Source organism: Folsomia candida, unplaced genomic scaffold (genome assembly GCF_002217175.1).
Source record: "Folsomia candida strain VU population unplaced genomic scaffold, ASM221717v1 Fcan01_Sc002, whole genome shotgun sequence".
Taxonomy (NCBI): domain Eukaryota; kingdom Metazoa; phylum Arthropoda; class Collembola; order Entomobryomorpha; family Isotomidae; genus Folsomia; species Folsomia candida.
The window spans coordinates 5,583,179-5,605,020 of NW_019091194.1; the positions used below are offsets into that span (position 1 = coordinate 5,583,179).

Below are 21,842 nucleotides of genomic sequence, written 5' to 3' on the forward strand. Positions count from 1 at the left end.
AATATAACCATCTATTTCGATATCTATATTTCCAGCAAATATGTCATGACAATGACACACGACCATCCGTCTCCTACAAAAGTTTGTCTCATTTCTACAACTTTCTCCAAAACAAAAGTCTGATATCAAAATAGTTTATCTTTTGTCTGCTCCATACCCGGCACATCAATACCATGCATGTGTATTGTATATGTATGTGCATGCATGCATATGGCGTGCACACAGCAAGAATCAATACCAAAGTAATTACATAGCGACAGAGTAAATGGATGCTTTGTGCAATATATTATTGAATTAACAGAATTAAAGTAGATTAAACTTTTCCATTTTACAAGGCACAAAACGTTTATTTCTGTTTTATTCACCTGACAATTTATTACTTCATTTTCATCACCTCTTAATAATTACTTATTACTCCTAACTGTAGTCTTTTCATAGTTTGCATAGTTTGTAGAAAATCAAATAATGATAACAATATCAATAATAATTAATAGTCGTCATCATTATGTAATTTAATTTATTTAATTCATTTCATGGTTCATTTTGGAGATATGTGCCATCATCGTCCTCACTGCTTTATATTTTCTTAACTTTTTTCTACTTTTCGAACACTCTCTGTTGATTAATATGCATTGCCTATGTGAATATGTACCTACATAAATACATATAAATACCATTAATTATTTGTAATGGTACATCATTAAAATTTTTGTCATATTGCAAATTCTTTTAGTATTAAAAAAACTATTCATCTTAACATCACAATATTATGGGACCTTTTCCTCTTTTCTAAAAGTAGAAAACTGTACAAAAACGTCGTCGTATAATTACGTTTGAAATTCAGAGTTACATCATAGTTAACATAAAATGGTACAAGTGGCGAGTGGTAAGAAAATGTAGTGGAAAAACTGTATCACTGTTCCGAGGTTTTGACATTAAAATAATATTCTAATCGAATACTCAGCTATAATCTATTTTAAATATGGTACATTATACTTGTATAATAATTATGAAGAATAAGTTAAATACATGATTAAACTCATAATCAGTTTATATACTGGGTTAAAATTCATCAGTCGGTCAGTTTCTTAGCTTCTTGCTACTGCACAATCTTTTTGAATTCCTATCTTTATGACAAATGTAGTATGTTTCAAATGTACAAATTAAATGTTACATAATGGAGAAGATTTACATAGAAATTCTTGGAAAACAAATCATCTTCGATTTTGTTATTGGCAGTGTATTTAGATTTAGCTTAGCTTTGTGTATGTAATGAAGGGTAAAATTTCCATATGCAGATCGTGCGTAACAATTGTACAGCTAACAATTCGGTATTTAAACTTAAAATAACTTGGCAGCATAACATTGATAAGATCAATTTAATTACAATAATAATAATAATGGGGTATTAAAAACTTGCACAACTAAAAGTGGATAGAACATAGAATTACACTTAATATTTATAATAAATAAATAACAAAGTACAATTTATATTGCATAAATAAATAGATTCGTGACGGTGATTAAACTAATGGTTCTTGTTATGTTATCAGTTTCTGGAAATGGAATGGAAATGTGCGTATATGTATGTGTCTAATATTGCATACCGACGAGAACCAAGAATGCCCTTCTGTTTCTGCATGGAGCTTTTATGTCCGTTCGCTGTGTATAATCGGTTTCTCTCTCTTTTTTTTCATTAAATGTTTGATGATGGGCTTTTGTATCTAAGATTGGAAGAGGAGGAGGAGGAGGAGGAGGAGGGGGGACGGAGCTTGGTTTGGCTGTATTAATGAAATGAAGCCTGCCTGGAGGGATGATTGCACATGTTACGCCGTTTTTGGCTTAGGGTGGCCAGAGTGGGGAGCAAAATAAAATTGCACGGAAAGAGGATCGATGGAATAATGGATTTCTGTCTGGTTGTTGATGATCGTCGTAGCAAAGCAGAAGGTTCATTGGGGAAGCATTTTAGTCCCCGTCGCTCTTCTTTGCTCTGCCAACAATCGCTCATTTAACACAGGATTTATAAAGTACGTGATGTTATCAATGACTGAGGGGGCTTGTAAAGGGAAAGTGGAAAGAGTTGGAAAAAGTGAAACATTGATAAGTCCACAGTTTAAAGAGAGACGAAATATCTAGTGTGCTATCTTCTTGATTGTAATTAAAAATATGTAACACAACTTGAACAAAGCTCTATCCAGTCATATGCACACATGCTTCTTGGGGACTTTTGGTGTGCATAAAGTTATAGATTTTGTCTCCCATTGTCCTGTATTTTTTCAAGCTTATTCGATATTCTCTTTTTTGATTCTGCCTTTCTCTTTACGATCACGTCCACTCCGATGTCATGGCTGTGGTCCTAATGCAGAAAGCAACTCATCTGGCTGGCTGGGGTGCCATACTTGCCAAAGCCCGGGAGGGAATTACGTATTACGCAACTTTCTACGGCTACTTGTTCCACAAAGAGCCTCCCCCTTTTCCTCATGAATTTCCCAGATGGTGAATCTCCTTTCGACTCAGTCAGTCACTCACCCCACGGTACGAGAGGACTCGTACATACAACTCCGCCACCCTTGCTTATTCACTACTACCCCATCCGAATTCATCCATCGACCAAAATGTTTTATGGCCTAATCAACTCAAATCTGATGATCCATATACACTTCAAAAAACGGATTCAGTCAAGGGAATACGACATACATACATATGACAGAAAAAATGAAACATGGCAGCAGAATAAAATATTCCATTCCAAATCTAAAAAACTGGCATAATAAGGAATACAAATTTAAAAATTATCAACCTTACAAACTAATATTAAACAAAATATGCTACATTCATATGAATTATATATGTATAACAATGTGTGTAGTGTGGAATCCACGCTATTACACACATTGTGTGATCGTGTGATATGGCTGCATTATTATTCTCGTGTTGAACACAAAAAAGAAACAAAGAGAAATAGCATTGTGCATACATACCCCTGTTCTTGAACAATATATACGACTTAGAACTTAATAAACGTATTGATTATGAAATTTTTTTGCTTGATTCCTTGTTTGACCCCAAATTATAGATTATCGTGGCAGTAGTGGGTTGGTTTTATGTTGGTGTATATGCATAATATGTATGTATCTAGTACGAGCTTGGATTGGATCAGTCTTGAATGGAGATCTTGTCATGTGGTTTTCTCCTTCATCGTATTCGTCTTCTTCTCATAATTGCTCAGACCTGGAACCACCTTCCAAAATCGGTCGAAGTTGGTGGAACAAACCATTTCGCAGCATGGCGATAAGACGCTGCAGGAGACGAGTCCATCGGAACAATCATCATGGTGTCGGGAGAAGCGTCCATTGGCGCCGTGGATGACGAAAATCCTCCCAGGATGGAGGAGTAGTGGGAGTGGTGATGGGGGTGTTGCTGGTGGGATTGAGGTAGTGGGGTCGGGTTGAGGATGAGGTGTTGCTGTTGCTGAGATGATTTGGAGGAACGACTACTTCTTCCTATTCCTCCAGCGAGACGAGATGAGGACGATTTCACGGTGGAAGAAGTCGACGAGGCAGTCTTGTTACTGTTGGAGCGGGATGAATCGCTCCCACTTGGGTGGGGACAGCAGCAGCAGTAGCAACCTGGAATTAAATGAATACATTTAAGAATTTTGCACAAATTTGTTGTCGACATTTTGATACATATTTTCATGAAAATTTTCTAAAAGAAAAAAAATATGACATGCTTGTGAAAATTTGTAATGTTCAAGACCATGTTTTCGCCAGAAGAAATTTGTCCGTCCCCCAAATCCAAACATTTTTTACTCGCGGACTACAAAGAAGTCTCCGACACCTTCTCCATCATCTTTGAACTCGACTCGGATAATAAACAAGGGCATCTCGGATAGAAGAAAAAGAGAAGCATCATGGATTGAGACGACGAATACGAAAGCCGACAACACCAAGTGTAAACTATGTACAAACTTATGTCTAAAAGTTAAGTCATCTCCTTAACTGTAACCACTTTTCTTGGTTGGCATCGTATCATGAATGATGAGAGAATTTTGGTGAGAAATTTAAGGGGTGATCATGTTCGAAGAGAGAGAGTTTCAAAACATTTGCTAGTTTGAGCCTGGGTTGAAATTGAGATTGGCCGGATGTGTGTAATGCTATATCAGGCTGGCTAATCCCAAGTAACGACGGTGTGTGTGGTGTATGTGTCCAGTTGTAATTTGTAATTTGAGTTGGTTCTTGGTTCGTATAATAATATCCTTCCATCCAGCAGCAGCCAAGGTTGGATTGGATCCAGTTGGGCCATGACAAATAGTTTACAGCTCCCTAGCTAGCTAGTTCCCAACAACCAAACATCATTTCCTCCTCCAAGAGAGCCTAGCCAACTAACTAAACTAACTAAACCATCACAGATTCTGCTACGAGAAGGAGGAGGGCTCGGTTAAAAGAGAAGTAAGTAAAACCGGCATAAAAACCATCCAACTAAACTAAACCAATCCACCACGACGACGACGACTACCATGCAACTCAAAAGGGAATCATTACTTTATGAAGGGAGCACATTATGATATGCAGAATGGAAACGAATACAATAACAAAAAGGCAGTATGGGAAAATCTGGAAGAAAAGATATCTGCCGTTGGTAAAAAAGAAGTGAATTTATTGGTCAAAAGTAAAGCAGTGAGTGAGGTTGACAGAGATAATGGATTGCGTCTATCTGTCCCTATGCACACACAATCCGCTCCTGGAACCACGCGTATGACGTGTTTTATTTTTAAAATGATCCAAAATCACACAAATACATAGTCAATCCATAATCTTCAAGTTCAATACTGAACTTTCATAACTTGATCTCTCCAAAAACATTTCATTTCCATTTCATTTCCAACCTTCCCTTTTGAATTTCAGAGTGTTGCTTTTCCTATGCCTGCATTTGCCATCGTCGTCAGCCATCGCATCATTCACTCAAACTTGAGCCCTGCTTCTGCAACCTTATATATTCCTGCCCAAACATAAAGCCACCAGAGAGCCCAGGAGGAAAGTAAAGCGAAACGAAGGAACAAAATGCGATGGGAGCTATGTACGAACATCGCTAGCTGCGATTCTACCCTGCTAAACTTTATGTTGGGATCGATGCACGTGTTGCCCCTCCTCGTCTCCAAGTTCTAACTCTCGAAACTCGAGATCTCACTTATCCAGAGAGAGCGAGAGACAACCCTGTGCCCACCCACAAAACCACCCTCTCCCTCTCCCGTCCCGATGATAACCCTCTTTCCCATTCCGCCAACAACTCCCCCACCACTCCGGCCTTGGCTGGCTTCCGCACCACCAGACCAAGCAGAGAGAGAGAGTTGCTCAGTGTCGTGTTCTCAGAGTCATCATCATTCATTTCCGGAGAACCACTTCACCATCCCCACGGCTCTAACCGAGAATTAAGAAATTATCTCGGAAACGACGACGCGACGAGAAGAAAGTGTGGATGTTATCATCAATTCCATTCAAGAAAATGTGTTGCATAACCTTCAAATATGTATGACGGGGCATTAGCCGTGCATTTATACGATGCAGTCTTAGTCGATGGACGGACACGACTGAACTGGACTTTTGATACGGAATCGTAACATTATTACCATACCCCGGAAAAATATTTTTTTATCCTACCCTACTCATGTTGAGCTCAACACGAGTAGGGTAGGATAAAAAAATATTTTTCCGGGGTATGATTATTACGGGTACATTTCGTCCTCAGGATTACTTACATATTTGGACCGATTATTATTATACAAGCTGCATTCACACGTCCCGACCGACGTTATATTTGATGAGACGATGCAACGTTCTGTAACCAGAGTGCGAGGCGAAGGAGGCGAGAGACTTTTTAGAATGGAATGAGATTGTGTAGTGCTTGCCGGGACGCCGTGGTTCTTCTTCTTCTTCTCTTAAGTGTGAGAATTATTTAAGATCGAGTGAGAGAGAACAAAGGAAAGGCTCCAGTAAAATGCGATGCAATGGCTTCACCTTCTCTCTCTCGTGGATAATAGATCAGATTTTGTTTAAGGAGGAGTAGAAATCTTGCTCTCTCTCTCATTAATGAATTCCTTGGGGGATGCAGTTTGGATTGAAATCTATTCTCGGTTGGGGATGGAAGACGCACATACAATTTGTGGATGGTCCTCTCTCTCACTTTGCTGCCTAAATACATTTATGATACCGGCATCAACCCTACTACAAAACAAAACAAGGGTGGAGTGGGACAACTATAAAAGATTCTCACTCGGATATCTGACGAGATAACGACACGTTTGGTTGGACAGATTTGATTTTATGCTAGTTTCATCTCTTGTCCATGTTTGTATGTGTTTTATAGTGTTGCAATCCAACAAGACGGGCAAGAAAGAATTATATTATACAACCGTCTTAACGAGAAATTCTCCGAGTAAAATAAAAATTTTAACCGTGCTTCGACAAAATTTTGCCCAAAATGGACAAAAATATTTAAGAACGTGGAGAAAAAGTTGAACACGGAACGAATAACGCACCAAACGAAACCAAACGCTGCTGCTTTACTTTTACATGCATACATAGATAAACTGTATATACAACCAAACATGGATATATTTCTTTCCTGGGAGATGTTCATTCATGTGCAAATAATTGTGAATGGTGGTTCTTTAGTACTTTGGAAATTCTTGGCTTTGTTAAAATTCACAAGTTTCCTCGATCCAAAGGTTTGCTCTGGGTTGTGTGAGAATCGAGATTTATTTATGCCGTCTACTTGCTTTGTACATACTTTTGTAAAGTGCATAGGTAAAGTATTTGCATTGTTGGTTTTCATATTTGATGCTGAATTCGAAGTAGAAGAAGTAGCAGCTAGCTATGCAATAATAATGTTGGTTCACTTCACCCACGGAGAGTTATGCGGAGGGCTGCTGTCGGGATGGATGCCATTCTTCCTGGTGATGACAGACGGTGATGGTGGATTACATGGAATGAATTTCTCTGCATTGCATATTGCCGTTCTTCAAAGTTTAGTTTACTCCGCTTGTCCTGCTTCCCGTCTCTGTTATTAACTGCCTACATATTTACTACGGTGTATAAGTACGACTAGGTTGCGTTTGCTTGTGCTTGGGGTGGATGAGAATTTGAGGATATGGGATGTGAAATACGATGGCTAAGTAAATGCAAACTTCCTTTGTGCGAGACTATGAGACTGGTATTTATGTATGTGCGCCTGGTGCGAGACTTATGGAACAGCCCTTGACATTAGAGGTTTTAAAATTCATGATGGGGAGAAATGGAGAAAGAGGTTTGGAATTTCAATTTAGTTTGTGTCGCAAGATTTCCAATGTGGAAAGAATTTTGAGGATGAAGGACGTGACATTGATAGGACATTGGGTTTATGCTAATTACGAATTTTAAAATAAGCAATTTCGAGCTGAAAATAGTAAATGCATGATTCCATTTACTCTTAATAGGAATGCAACTTAAAGTTTTGACTTTCTCCTTTACAAACTAAGTAAATGAGAAATAATATGTGTGGTGCTTAAAACTCATTTAGTCACCTTTTACATATCGCTTAATCCCTGTCTGCCTGTTGAGTTGTTTCAAATAAGTAAATACATAAATGTCTCGCGATAATCCGTGCTTTTACAAAATTCAACTGCATAGCTTGGCTAGTAGATAACCCGCAGGTGTGCATGTGCATTGTGCAAGTGGACACTACGTATAACAAATCCGTCAATTGTCAAATTTCATATACCATTGTTGCATTATATTTGAGCGATACTGTTGCTGACACTACATTGTGTTACTCCAATTTCCAATCAATACTTTAAAAGACCATTGCTTCACATTCATCATCCTTCTCCCACAAAGTCCACCATGCCACGTATCCTGGTTCATAAATACATAACTTCTTTATTCCCATGCAACTATATTTTAACAGCGTTCACATCAGCGCAGCACGAACGAAGAGAAAGAGAGAGAAAAAAACCTGGTTTAAAATACAATGTTAAAACTTTATACTTCTTCTTCAGCTGCTCATCGTCGTCGTCCTGCTACTTTGAAAGTAATGCAACCAGGTAATATTTTTTGTACAAGACAACACTACCAACCAACTCGGCAGGCCTTCACCAAAATCCAATCCTAAATCCAACCCTCAATTCACTGCCAGACGAGAAGCTTCAAACCCAAAGACCTGGCTGCTAGGTTGTGTGAGAGCTTGGAACAATCATCATCCTTTGTCAAGTTTCACCTGCATTATTGCATCCTCCAGCACATAACCTCTCTTCTTCCTACGTACATGCGTATTTATGTGTGTACCTACTGCTTTAATATTAATATGTGAGGAAAGGAAGTCTTTCGTTTGCATGCTCCTTTCTTAACACGATTTTAGAACCACGGAGCGAGGAAGTAACAAGTATTCAACCAAACATTGTCTCATCTCATTTTCTCATTTCTTATACTATGCTTTACTTTCCGAGATGAACTGAATGAAGGGCATGAGAGGAAAAAATAACACTGTGAAGAAAAGGGATTTTGTAAATGCATGTGCTCACTTGTAACAGCATCACATTCTGAACAAAGTGAACAAAGTCATAAAATTATACAATCACAATCTTACAGCCTTGTAAATATAACAGGAACGAATAAACAATTTGGATTGGATGCGGTTTAGTACGGTGGATGAGAGACGATGGACTTTTTGAAATTTTGAAATTACAAAGATCCCTCAAGGATAAGACAATAGTTTAAGGGTTAGTAATTGCAGGTCTGGATTATTAAAGGTTCGTCCCAGATTTTTAGCCTTTGTGGCCAAAATTGTGACACTGAATTTTTACTTTAACTGACCATGCATTAAGAACTGATTGTCCATTACCCATTTTGAAATTGTAGCCTTCTTTCCTTCCTGCCAACCTCTTAAATATTTTGGACACGTTGTATGTTTTCTTTTTCCTTGTGAGCAATAAAGGCATAAATAATCCCGGTTTGCTGCTTTTGCCCACTATTACAAAATGCAAGTATAGAAGTAGACACGTCCACGGTCTGAAGCCCAATTATTAACTATACAGATTGTACGTATGTATATACTCTTCGCATTCGTTCGTGCTGATGTTGCGACTCCCTTCGTTATTCCCTTGCAGGCAGGCAGGGAAAGGTTCAGATTTCTCTTATGTAAGAAATACAAGTTCTTCTTGTTCTGCTCTTTTGTTCAATTGGGAAGAAATAAATAAATAAATGTTGGGTCTGGTTCTGGAACCTCTCGCTCCCTTCTGGTAACTATAACGCTGACCTGGACCTGACCTTCTCTCTAATTTACACTTCCTATTAGCCTGCCCGCTTTGAAGGAATCTTGAAATACCTTTTGTTCTCTTGGACGCTTATAAGGAATAAATGTTCATTTTATTTATTTACGGGGGATTTATGACCTGTCTCCCCCAGTCAAGGCGTATGAAACTAGGTATACAATATTGAAGCCAGTTGTGTTGTGCAACAATATCTATTATACATACAGAATAAGTAAGGAAGGAGACGATGTCGAAATATTCTTCAAAATTCCAAGTTGTGTGAACTTGATAAGTATGCACCTTTTTGTTTAATAATATTATTCATTCTTTGTATTCCGTCCAGCGGAACACAAATCTGACACGTAGCCAAAACCCTTATAATTTCATTTAAACCCAAGCTGCATACCGGGGACGCAACGCAAACTACCTACGGAGATTAGCAGCCAACATGGTAATGAGTTTGGTACTCAGCCATTAGAAACAACTGCCCCAAATTACAGCTGAAATAAGGATAAGTGCTATCTCTCCAACCCTATCTTTCGTTTGTGGAGTTCTTCACATCCAGCGCATAGATACATATTTCTGTACCTTGGTCTTTCGAATCTTATAATATTCTATCCGAAATAAATGCATGTCTTCCCATTGCCCCGAGCACGGTAAAGTGCAAGTATGGACTTGAGAGTCAATTTCCATGTACCCAAAAAGCCAAAACCTCATCCCAAAACTGTTGTAGTAATGATAATGCACAAAGGTAGGAAATTATGCAGGTCTTGTATGTCGGCCTAAACCTGGGAGTACCTCTCCATCCATGTATTCCTCGAAAAGAAAGTTGTTATTGGGTCGTATTCTTTTTTGGGATGGAGCAATTATTCTATGCTTCTGCTGAATCCTAAAATCCTTTTTCAGGCTCCACAAGTCTGGATAGAGGAGCAAAAGCGGAAATTTCACAAAGGACTTTTCCCAACATTTTATTCTACGCAAGCAAAGGTAAAAGGGCAAGGTTGTTACCGTTTGGGAAAACGTTTCGTGTTCTTCTTTTGCGTACAGTGTCGTAAATCATGCACGGATTTTAAGGATTGGAATAAGTATATGTACATAAGAATGGTATTAATGTTTCATGCTATACGCATGGATTCGACATGCTCTTGATATGTGTATATATACCAAAATGTTTAAAAAAAGTCAATAAATAAGTAGATTGGGAACGCTGAACGAGCCAAGAATAAAGTGAGTGGTGACAACAATATGAGAAATAAAATCATGTCGCCAATTTGAGTCAGACAGGTAGGATATGGATCGACGATCTATAATGTCCGTCAATTCGTTTAATGTGGCATCATGTGGAGAAAATGTCAATAATCGTGTCAGAAGCCATGCACCAACAAAATCTGATTGTGTGAGACGCCATCTCATCAATTCTACTACTACTTATCTATTTGTGAATGTACTACATGTAAAATGGACCGAATCCACAATTCAGCACAGCCCTACATACTGTTATTGAAATATTTATACATTTATTTGCACACTCACCTGCCGAACTGGATCCAACATCATGCGAAAACAATGATCTCCTACTATTGTTGTTATTATTATTGGAATTGTTAGTTGACGGTGAAACATCACTCTCGTTCTCAGAACACACTCCCGAGTCCGAACCACTCCCTTTCGGCCCCTGTTCCTTCAACATGAGTCTCTCACTCGCCGCTGCGACAACTTGCTGTTGAGCATACACGTTATTAATCATTTGGAATATTCCACTTTGTGCCACGGAAGATGAAGCCGTTCCAGAGTTCTGCTTCCTATTATAGAGTGGATTGCTGACTCCCACCCCACCCCCGCCGGAAGACACTCCTCCAGTCGCATACAAACTTGGTCCAAGATACATGCTCGCCGCCGACAAATTTAGTGGTTGCGAGGAAGAAGCTGAAGAGGAAGAGATCGGGTCTAAAAGAAGCATTTGGTTCTCTCTATCCCTCCGAAGTCTTTTACTGCTACTACTGCTATTGGAAGTTGCTGTGTTGGATTTCGACGGGGTGAGATCAAGCTCCATGAGTTGAGGTTGTTGTTGCTGGACGACGTAACATTTGTCACAAGACGGGTCAGTGCAGGTAGTCGTTGTTATCATGGAGGACGAATTATTTGTCGTGTTCGTGCCCACCGATGTTTGGCGTCGCCCTGATCCTACCGCGAGTGACATGGAGCGCGACCTCGACACCGAGGACGTCGAATAAGATGATGACTGTCTCGCATTACTGCCACCATGTTGCTTCTGCTGTTGGAGTTGAGGAGGTGGCTGCGGTTGTGTAATTTGACCGTAAATATTATTGGCACTTCGTAAATAGTAGTAGGAGTTGGAGGTATTTGAGGCTGCATTGCTGTGAATGGAAGGTCCCAGAACGGACGAATTGTTGAATGATGTCGGTCGTGGGCTGAGAAGGGACGATGTCGCAGATGCAGTTGTGGAGGATGGTTTACTATTTCGGGATGGATAGTACGCAGAAGGGTGGATGATTAAGAGTGGGGCTGACCCAGGGGGAGGTGCGACCTCTTTGGGCAGCTCGTACTCCACGGAGACGTCGACAATTAGGGGACGAAAGTAGTCGACGGGTTTGGTCGAGGTGGGGGTAGAGGCTGAAGAGGCGTGACGAAGCATTTTTTTGACAGACGGTATGGAGTAAGTGAGTGGGTGGGGACAGGGGGAAGGTTGAGACAATGGGGTTTGAAGACTGGGCTTTAGTATTCACTAGTTTTTTTACTCCATTTTCTCGTATTTAGTTGCTGCTTCGATCCATTTTTTCGTGGAACAAGTGAGAAAATAAAATCTGACCACTTGAAGTGCTGTTGGTTATTGCTCGCACAATTATTAAGCAAAAATTATAATGAAGGAGTACAAGAAGCACAGACAACAATACGTAATTATGCTTCCATTGTGAGTTGGCTCTTTTCCCGAGAATGAGAAATTGTTGCTGTTGGTGTGATGGGTTAGGTAGATTGTAGATTTTTGTAGAAAATATAATTGAGACTCTGATCCGTCACCAATATGCAATTTACTCAGGAAAAGGAATTGCACTGCATGTAAATAAATATTATGTGCTGTTACTTTGTACACTCACTATCTCACTATTATGGCAAAAATTGTTGTGTGCTTTGGTAAAGGGAAGAGTTCTGTATCCGATGGATGATGAAGACTGGACGAATTTCTGCAAGAAAAATTACAACGATTGTAGTTTAGTTTAAACTTTGAATTTTGCAATAATGCAATAACACCCAACAAGACAAATTATTTATATAATTGACAAATAATTTACATTGCACCTCACATGTTCATATATATGTAAGTTCTATGTACTAGCCACTTGATTGCGTGCGTGGTGTCCCTTCTTATCTACTGACCGATAACACAAAATATTCCATACAACACATGTCCAACATAATGAGACGCAGTAGCCAGCTAACCAATTCTGTTTATTTTGTCACATGGCAGTACTTAATAAATCAATTTCATGGACCAAACTTAGTTTCTCTAATCTACATACATACTTACTACCTGGGATCATTATCCGTCGTCGTCGTCGTCGTGAGTTTAATAGACCCGTCGCCTTCCAAACTAGCAATGTCACCAAACTTTACATACATTCACAACCAGCTAAATAACTACACAAATGTGTAAGTCATTCCTATTCAAGGACTAGTGGAGCAACGTCCGAACCCCCATTACTCATTATTATCTTATGGAAATCAATAAGTATACTCACATTAAAACGTACTTGGTCGTTTAGTCGAACTTTTTAAAACCTTTCTTAATTAAAATCATTAAAAACTTGAGTTTGCTGCACAAATGGATTGATTGTGCGTCCACCATGAAAAATATTGAGCTGTGGCGTGCGAGTGAAACACAATATCGTGTTCAGCAGTCCAGTCGTTGTTCAACAGACTGAGGAGTAATGTGTTTTATGATGAACAAAGAACAAGTGTATTTATATATGCACGTCGATGGTTGGTTAGGTCTCTCTGGGCATCGGCTGGGGAAAAGAAGATCAGCGTGCATAAGAGCCAAACTATAGACGTATATCCATCCAAATTCATCATCATATCCACATTATTTATTTACCGGCTCTGTCACCAACAACTGTGCATATCTACGAATACATATATACACATGCGAACCAAGGGATTTTATAATCGGTCTTCCAACAATGCCATGAACAGACAGACACAAGCCAGTCAGGGGAAATAACTAGTTGAATACTCCCTTGGTGTGCTGTGCAATTGGAAATTGTACTCTGTGGACTAGAGTGGACAGATCCTTGCATATGACGCATTCAGTCTAATCCAGGGGTCGACGAGAGAGAGAGACTTATTGGAATAGAGAAGGAAGCCAAAAGGCTCGCTCGTCCTCAGACAAATGAAATCCATCCATAAGGCAGGCTGATGAGGGTCTCATTATATTCAGAAATAATCATGCCCTGCTTTGCTTATTCTTCCCAACAACCAGCAGCCGTCCTTCCTAAGCCCAATTATTATTTGGGTTTCACGAATTCCTGTTACTTGGATGGTGCTTTTGCTACCTTACTGTATTACGGAAAAACTACCTCGTTGTTGCAAATTTAAACAAGAATGCCCGCAACAACTATGCATTCCTTCCTTTGATCAGAATATCTACAGAATTTATGAACGTCTCTCTTTTTCTATGTGACTATGGCTAAAGTTTGTAAACCTTACTTCAGAGCACGAAATCCATGATTCTTCGTCTTATACTACGGAGAACAATGAGAAATGATTCAGCCCAACATGCACCCAGCCAGCCAGCAGGATCGAGAAGAAAGAAAGGAGCAATCCAACATCCAGGGAGCAAGAGAACTAAACGTACTGCCAGATATATGGAAGAAGAAGGGCTCTCTGTATCAAGAAAATTGAGTGACAAGGGTCCACTCCCTTCCCTCCTTTCTCAAGACCAAGAAGAAGAAGAAATCTCGGCCGCAGCAGCTCTACGATGATGATAACGCAGGAATTGTTAAAAGTACTGTGATGTGTTCAAGGGTCGTCCCTTCTTATTTCGAGGAACAATGAATTGCTTTGGAGCTTATGTAGCTATTTATTTCTATTTCTATTTCTGGCCGAGACAGACAAGTGCCGTGGTGTGGAATGATGATGATGGGTAGGATTTTAAGGGTCTCTCTCTGCCTCCGTCTGTGTCTGCATGTCTATCTCACGGGTTAATAGCACTTTACAGGGATGTGTGATTTTCCAACCCAAGAAAGAAGACCCCGACGTCATTGTGTGTGGGATCCAATTAAGAGTAAAACTGTACTAAAATTCTTTACCAAAGTTTGACTACTTGTTCTTCAAAAATATAAAAGTCAACATTTCTTCAGAAACTTGCTGGATGGGACAAAGAATCATTGGGACAAGTACATACGTACTTGCCTGCCTGCCTGCCTGCATAACCTTCATTGGTTGGTATGGAATGTAAAATGCATATGGTTTCGACGTCATGTAAAATGAGCCTTCTTCGTTTACTTCTTGTAAGATGGTCTTAAAGAAAGAATGCAAGAAACAGCAGTGCATGCTCATAGCCGAAGAAAAGGTTTTCTTTGTTGGAAGGAAGAAGGATCATCTCACATGGACGCAGCAAACCATACCATACCAAACCGACTAAACAGCTATTTAATAAACCAACCACCATATATACCATGCCATGCAACTGACAGATGGAAATTGTAGATAAGACATGGATTCTCGATGCCACAAGAGCAAGGTGGTTTCTTCAAGCAGATGATATATTGACGAAATAAGTACTATGTGTAATAACGCAGCATTACAAAAAAAAACTTGAGAACAAGCGAGACCCACTCGGCCCATATTATTTGTGTATCATCTGCAACTCGGTTTAAGAAACGATAAGCCAAAAACCAAAGCCAGACCAGACCAGATGAGCAGAAAGAGTGAGCGAGATGAAAGAACGGAACAAAGAAAAATAAATTCTTGTACTTACTTATTTACATATTACTTTGTTAACAAGGGGAGAAATGGACAGAACTAATGTCATCATAACCTGTGACTCAATTGTACAAGCTCATGATTTAATCTAATCAACGAATTTAATTGACTTGGTTTTTCAAGTAACAAAAGAAAATAATGAAATTATTCCGAACATGTAACTCTGAATCATGGCCCAAGAAATAATACAATGTAATTTCATAGAAGCCAATCAAAGTATTGTGCATACGTACATAAACCGCAAAATCAATCCCACGCAATTTGTTAATCACTGTTAAGCATTATTCATTACTGAGAAATTACCAAACTCGCTCGTCTCATTATTCTGTATTACTCATGAGTTATGCATTTATTATGAGTAATAGCGCTTATTCTCACTTAATTTTCTTCGTCATACTCACTATGAATATATGTTACTAATCAATTTGAATAAACCGAAAAATTTCCTTACCTTGGTAAAACCCACCCTTCTGTTGTTCACCTGGTTCAAGTTCCAGCTTAGCAAATAACTTTAAAATTCTGTCCAAATAAAAAAAACACACTTTTTACAGAACGAGTATGAGCGGATGCATGAGTCTTCGAGTTCACTAACTTGCAGCAAAACAAGTCCGACAAAAAATGTGCAACACACTCCACATTTCCTCTGTTGCTAATGTTTGCACAGTTTGTTGCTTCAATCCTAGGCCGTGTTTAAAATGGATTTCAGGAGGAAATTTGCATAGCTTCTTCTTTATCACGGCTTGGAGGGCATGTAAAATAAATTTTAGAAATGAATTTCTTTTCCCCTCTCTCTCACTCACTCTCTTTTGTTCTTTCTTTCTACCATGTGAGATAATAGAATGAATGTGGGTACTGTAGAAGAAGTAGATCGAGAGGGTTTGGTTTTAGATGTGGATCGGAGAGGAGTTGGGGTGCAACTAAAGAGAAATGCTGGAGAGTTAAAGAGATTCACATCATAATGTTTGCCCGAAGCGTGGTATAAGAGGAGGAGAATCCCGTCTACTCTTGGTATATGTGAAACGAGATTCTGGCAAGTCTTTGTCTCCTTTTGGTGGAGAAACATGCAGCGTGGATCCATGACCGGATTCAAGGATTTTAAAAGTTGAAATCATGTTTTGGACTTTTTAAAAAGTTATCTATAGAGCCAATTTGTACGATTTTACAAGCGCGATAGGCTCATTTGCCTTATTTGATAACAGAATTTTTTATGAAGAGAATACTCCGAAGGATAGATAAGAGTATATCTACGAATATTTAACTGTTGTGAAAAGGAGTTGGTCATTTAAAGAATGTTGAATAGAAATACATGGAGATAAACCAAGATTGTATGTGTGTATATGGAGGAGAGGTCAGTGTTTGTACGAGATGCTTATTAAGACAATAATACGGTATGTATGTACGGGATGCAGTATTTTTAACGTCACGTTAAGTTAAATTATGTAGTTAAGAGTTTGTTAACATCGCATTGACATTGGCATTCTACGATCTGCAATGTGTAATGTGGATATTGCTTGGTTTAGACATTCATAAAAATGTGTCAGTGGTCTTTATCGTACATATATCGTACATATATATAGAAGGAAGATGTCAATCAATAGGGAAAATATATTTTAATTGTGTCAAATTATCAAATATGTATATTAAAAATGTGGACAATAATAATGAAAACTCGATTCTCCACTGCTACATAAACTTGTATAGAGAAAGTAACAACTGTCTCAGAAAAAGGTAATTTTTTAATGAAACCTATGATAAACCCAGGCACACATGCTATTGTCTATCCATGCACTATTAATGGGATTATTTATAACTGCGTAGTCACTACCTGGAATTGTTTTACGTACTTACAAAAATTAACAGGAATGACAATAATTTAGCCATAATGGATAATATACATATTCAGATATTCACTCTTGCTGGACTTGTGATTGATTGGGTTGGTGTGAATATGTACATACATTTGTGTATGTAGGCATCGTGTTAAATTGTCCATTCTGGAGTCCAGAATCTGGACACAATCATTATCTTGCTCAACAAATATGTACAGTTGAATATTTAGATTGAGAATTAATGCTTCCAATTTCGAGAAAATCAATCCCGTTAAGTTTCTAATTTATATTAAGCCCACAGGAACAATATAAGTATGTAATAAGTACCTACACAATTCAATTGGTTATCATGTAGATGACTAGGTTATATACTCACTAATTGAAATAAATATGTATACAGACGTTGTACAGTCGTAAACTTCTTATTCGATTTTTACGTAGTTTTAATAACCCAGTTTTTTTATTGTATTTATTATTTATGTACGTAAACTCAAATATGATAACAATCGCACTAACACATATTACTTGACGTACTCGTAATTTTATACTTTAATTAATCAGTAGTCGAATACATCTGTAATCCCTGTTTCACTTATTTATCTAGAACTTTTGTTGCGATATCCCTTCGTAGGCTGGTGGGTAAGTCTGCTGTTGAGGATAAGCCGCGTATGGAGCAGTCGCAGGATACGGATAAGGGGGAGGAGGCCCCTGTGGTGGATACTGTTGTGGGGCTGATGGCAGTGGGTACGCGAGGAATGGATCATTTCCTGGTGGACCCTTCATCTGCAACGGCATTTGATGTTGTTGGGGTCCAAAATTGTAGCCCCCTTGTGGTCCGTGTGCTTGTTGTTGCACGTAATAAGGCGCAGGTTGCTGGGGATAGTACCCGCCGGGTTGTTGCATCACAACGCCGGGATGATGATGCACCATAGCGTTATTTCCAGTTCCGCCTCCTGAAAACAATACATAAATACAATCAGTAATTATATTTCGAAACTTTATGTGCAAATTACCGTTATTACCTTTGCAGCACATACAACACGCGTAACAACACGCTGCGCACATAGCGCATTGCAATAAGTCATCGAGGTCATCACACATTGTCTAGTTTTTAATAATTTCAAAAATTTAGGTATATTTAAGAGGTAGAAAACTGGGAAATACTTGGGTACTCGGTTTAAAATTGAAGAGCAGTTTTTTTTTGTTCTCTATTAATTTATTTTATATGGCGTCGTTTTGTCTCAGGTTTTGTCTCAGGTTTTATCGCAAACCTTTCGATATGAAATTCGGACATGTACTAACCACAAACTTTCTTTCCCTAGTTATGTATCTGGGTTGACATTTTATCTATTGTGCTGATGTTCCTTGTGTGTATCTAGCACTTGAAGAATAGAAAGTTATATATAGTGAATAGTACAAATAGCTTCCAATCCAATGTCAATAGTTATCGTCCTGGTTGAGTGCATCCTCATGACGCTGATGAAAGGCACTTAAGTTTGGATATGCTTTCACTGCCAAAGAGAAAAATATGTATAATGAATACTGTATGCATACTAGAGATATATTTTCATGCATGTATGTACACACGGAATACATGAGAAATCGATAATTTTTCACACTACACTAATCAAATGGAATGGATTCAACAACCAGCTGAGACTGGTAAGAAGCTAATGTTACTTATATGCATTTGTGTCTGGATGGATATCGTGTCAGCGTGTGGAAAAGGAGAACTGGAATTATATTATTATCGTGGAATGCGTGTTCTTTGTCCTATTACTGAAGGACGGACGGATAAAGTATACGTTTGTGGTTGGGTACAACATGAGAACAAATATCCAATTATGCTGGAACAAAACAATTTTATTTCATGACAATTTGTACTTTTTCTGGCATGACATGAAGGTATCGGACAAGTGGTCAGGTCTTATTGGATTGAAAGGTCGGCTATTTAGAATCTGTGTATATGTACAGATTTAAATATGTACATGCATGGCGGTTAAATGTCAAAATTTAAGTGTCTGTAAATAATGATGAATACTGAAAATTATTCACTTGTGGAATGGCAATTTTGTAATACATTTTACATGCATTTTAAATATATTTCTGAAAATGGTGCAAAAACTATATATGTCGAGACTTAAATGAGTAGATATTTATGACGGATACAAATCAATTAGTAGCATGGATGAAATTTCTGATAAATGAACAGATACTGGATTCATCTCAATAATTCCTGTGACTTTATATCCTGCGATGCATTTTGACAAGGTCACTTTAACTTTGTCAAATCACTTTGACAACTGTGCCACATTTGCAGTAACAAATTAACAATTACGGCAAATCACACAAGCCAAGTAAAATTTTATTATTATTTCCGCAAAATTTTTGTATTCAAAATTTCAGGCTTGAAAAATGTCAAAAATTCCTTTATATTCGGCTCGATCACGATCTCTCAGCTCTAGCAGACGTCGAAGCGTTTCAGATTCCAGAAAAATTCTGGAAATTTTGAGAGAAACACCTGAGATTGAAGGTAAGCTATCGTACGAATGGATTTTCGCAAATTAATAATTTACATGGAATCGTAGAAGTGGTGGTGGGTTTGACCGTTGAAGAAGATGCCGTATTGGATTTGAAAACGATTCCCACCATCGGTTGGTACTTGTTTTTGAGTTTTTTTATACGTTGTGTCACTATTTCATCAATACCTTTCTGTCTAGACGAAAACGATGTCAAAGTCAAGTGTAGCCCAGTTGGAGAACAAGAGAGTCCAGCCATGGGCCCAATTGAAGATGAGGAATTTGAATTGGGTTGGTTATTGTTATCCAATCCAAACTGGTGATGCATATGAACATAAATAAATTGAAATCCTACCTCAATCCGTAGATGTGAATAACAATAGAATTTTCAAAATTTCATCAACACCACCACCCGCTGTACCCACACCACAATCCACTCCAAACCACTCCACAAGAACGACAACTCTCTCGCTCCTCCCACATTACAAGATCTTCCAGCTTCCATTCTCGCCACCAATTACGGTCACAACTTCCAGCACCAAGCTCCCGACCGTTACACTCATAAAGAGGGGAAGAAGGTCAGGTCGGACAATCTCAACCCATTTGGACGTGACTAAAACGGAGCTTCCAGGAGAGACAGATAATGCCCACCAAGAAATAATGCTGGCGAGGACCACATCGACCGTTGTGCAGGAAGAGCTTTTTAGAAAGATTTCGTCATCAATGACTGACGAATCGAGAATGTCGTCCCTCCTAAACTATGTCAATTTCGATACAAATTATGAATCTGAAATACTCACCAACATCTTCAACTTTTTCCCATCAGGACTTTTACAGCGGATGGGAAATTTTTTGAGGTTCGAAAAATCATATATTCCTTCATATGAGATTTTCATAATAGATAATATTTAATATCTATCCGAAATTGATTTTCACAGCGAGGAATCCATTCCCACCGATACTATCAATTACAACGGGTATAAAATTACTGTGTCAGGAAGGGGAATGTTGCTAAAATCGGTAAACGTAAATTGTCACATGGTTGAGGGGATGAGTGAAAATGATGATCTTCATCGAGTCCGAGTGGAAGTGCTGGTTCGAAGTTTTGGTGGAGAATTGAACGGTGAGATACATATTTTAATGTGCGGTCTAAATGTTATGCAAATCATTCAAAAAACTTTTGTGCTTATGTTTCATAGCTCTGAAAACCACGGCATCCAACACGTTCCGACTAAACCTTCATGTTCGCGACGAGTTGGAGCAAGAAATGCCAAAGTCCGTTATCGTACAGGTGCCCGAAGGGGTGCGAAGTGCAAGCGTCAATTGGGGCTGGGCGACAAATGAAGGGATCGAGGTTGAAGAAAAAGTGCTGGTCGTAAAGTGTCCGTAATTTTATGAACTTAAAATTATCAGTCAGTCATGCTTTACAGTAATCCATGTTAGCAATAATAGTATGGAATAAACTACTTCTTCCTAAATTTAATAATTCTATGATTTCGTTGGAATTGTCATGTTACAATCAGTCGAATTGCGAAATTTACCCGGCTTATCACCAACCATATGAATAATAATTGGGAATACTTTATGTATGTCGTAAATTTTAATTAATTTGCAGCAGATCATCTAATCACCATTCAATATATGTGCTATATAAGTAATTTCGTATATGAAAATGATTTCTCTCCTTCGTAACATGTCTGACTGCTTATCAAATTATGGGCTACGTATCAGTCATTTATCATTAAGTCTCTGGACCCCAGGAAAAGTTATCTATTATCTAAGTATTGAATATTTCATCAATATTTCATTATTGAATATTGGTCAGAAAAGCAGGCCGGAAGTGGAGTGACATGGAAAGTTGATTACTGATTGTGTCTCAATCTGAGAAGCAGCCTATAACTGATGATTTTTGCTACACTTGAGTAAACCTTGAGTTATCACCGAATTAATGTTTTGATGTATCAATTTATCAATTTATATATCATGATCGAGTGGATATTGAGTACGAATTATTGCTAGCTGGCTTCAGTCGTCGAGTGGTCAGTGGAACCAAGATTGGAGTTCTTAGTAAAACATATTAATATCAAAATTGATCATAATGCAAAATTTTTTGATTCCACTGCTGGTTGTCTTCTTGTTCTCTTTTTTTTGGGAAACAAGGATGTCAAGCACAAAACGAGTTTGGTTTGGGAAATAATTTGACCT

General features: G+C 38.4%; 3 protein-coding genes across 7 annotated transcripts; 1 reads left to right on the plus strand and 2 right to left on the minus strand.

Moving 5' to 3' along the window:
* Positions 1 to 319: 319 nt before the first annotated feature.
* On the minus strand, positions 320 to 16,216 carry LOC110843104 (cell wall protein IFF7). Of its 5 annotated transcripts, none has more exons than XM_035847608.1 (4): positions 15,741 to 16,216; positions 10,820 to 12,489; positions 2,801 to 3,629; positions 320 to 1,556 (listed from the first exon to the last, which is right to left on the minus strand). In XM_035847608.1, the coding sequence occupies exons 2-3, from the start codon at positions 11,940 to 11,942 to the stop codon at positions 3,226 to 3,228; spliced, it is 1,527 nt and encodes a 508-aa protein (XP_035703501.1). In that variant the 5' UTR covers positions 11,943 to 12,489; positions 15,741 to 16,216; the 3' UTR covers positions 320 to 1,556; positions 2,801 to 3,225. The 5 variants fall into 5 exon arrangements, with proteins under 5 accessions (XP_035703501.1, XP_035703500.1, XP_035703502.1 ...); XM_035847607.1 differs by having other exon boundaries at positions 2,702 to 3,629; XM_035847609.1 differs by lacking the exon at positions 15,741 to 16,216 and adding an exon at positions 13,045 to 13,237 and having other exon boundaries at positions 2,702 to 3,629.
* Positions 16,217 to 17,524: 1,308 nt separating this feature from the next.
* On the minus strand, positions 17,525 to 18,759 carry LOC110844729 (calcium-binding protein P). The gene is made up of 2 exons (XM_022091004.2): positions 18,141 to 18,759; positions 17,525 to 18,071 (listed from the first exon to the last, which is right to left on the minus strand). The coding sequence occupies exons 1-2, from the start codon at positions 18,217 to 18,219 to the stop codon at positions 17,719 to 17,721; spliced, it is 432 nt and encodes a 143-aa protein (XP_021946696.1). The 5' UTR covers positions 18,220 to 18,759; the 3' UTR covers positions 17,525 to 17,718.
* Positions 18,760 to 19,480: 721 nt separating this feature from the next.
* LOC110843254 lies at positions 19,481 to 21,062 on the plus strand. The gene is made up of 6 exons (XM_022089216.2): positions 19,481 to 19,651; positions 19,707 to 19,772; positions 19,839 to 19,928; positions 20,005 to 20,494; positions 20,576 to 20,760; positions 20,837 to 21,062. The coding sequence occupies exons 1-6, from the start codon at positions 19,534 to 19,536 to the stop codon at positions 21,025 to 21,027; spliced, it is 1,140 nt and encodes a 379-aa protein (XP_021944908.1). The 5' UTR covers positions 19,481 to 19,533; the 3' UTR covers positions 21,028 to 21,062.
* Positions 21,063 to 21,842: the final 780 nt, after the last annotated feature.

Bases quoted from the DNA above. Each gene is read 5' to 3' on its own strand.
- LOC110843104 (XM_035847608.1), bottom strand. From the start codon at position 11,942: ATGCTTCGTCACGCCTCTTCAGCCTCTACCCCCACCTCGACCAAACCC. The intron at 3,630-10,819 runs GTGAGTGTGCAA...ATTTAATTCCAG, and splicing joins TGTTGGATCCAGTTCGGCAG to GTTGCTACTGCTGCTGCTGT.
- LOC110844729 (XM_022091004.2), bottom strand. From the start codon at position 18,219: ATGTGTGATGACCTCGATGACTTATTGCAATGCGCTATGTGCGCAGCG. The intron at 18,072-18,140 runs GTAATAACGGTA...TATTGTTTTCAG, and splicing joins GTGTTGTATGTGCTGCAAAG to GAGGCGGAACTGGAAATAAC.
- LOC110843254 (XM_022089216.2), top strand. From the start codon at position 19,534: ATGTCAAAAATTCCTTTATATTCGGCTCGATCACGATCTCTCAGCTCT. The intron at 19,929-20,004 runs GTTGGTTATTGT...CTCAATCCGTAG, and splicing joins AGATGAGGAATTTGAATTGG to ATGTGAATAACAATAGAATT. The intron at 20,761-20,836 runs GTGAGATACATA...TATGTTTCATAG, and splicing joins TTTTGGTGGAGAATTGAACG to CTCTGAAAACCACGGCATCC.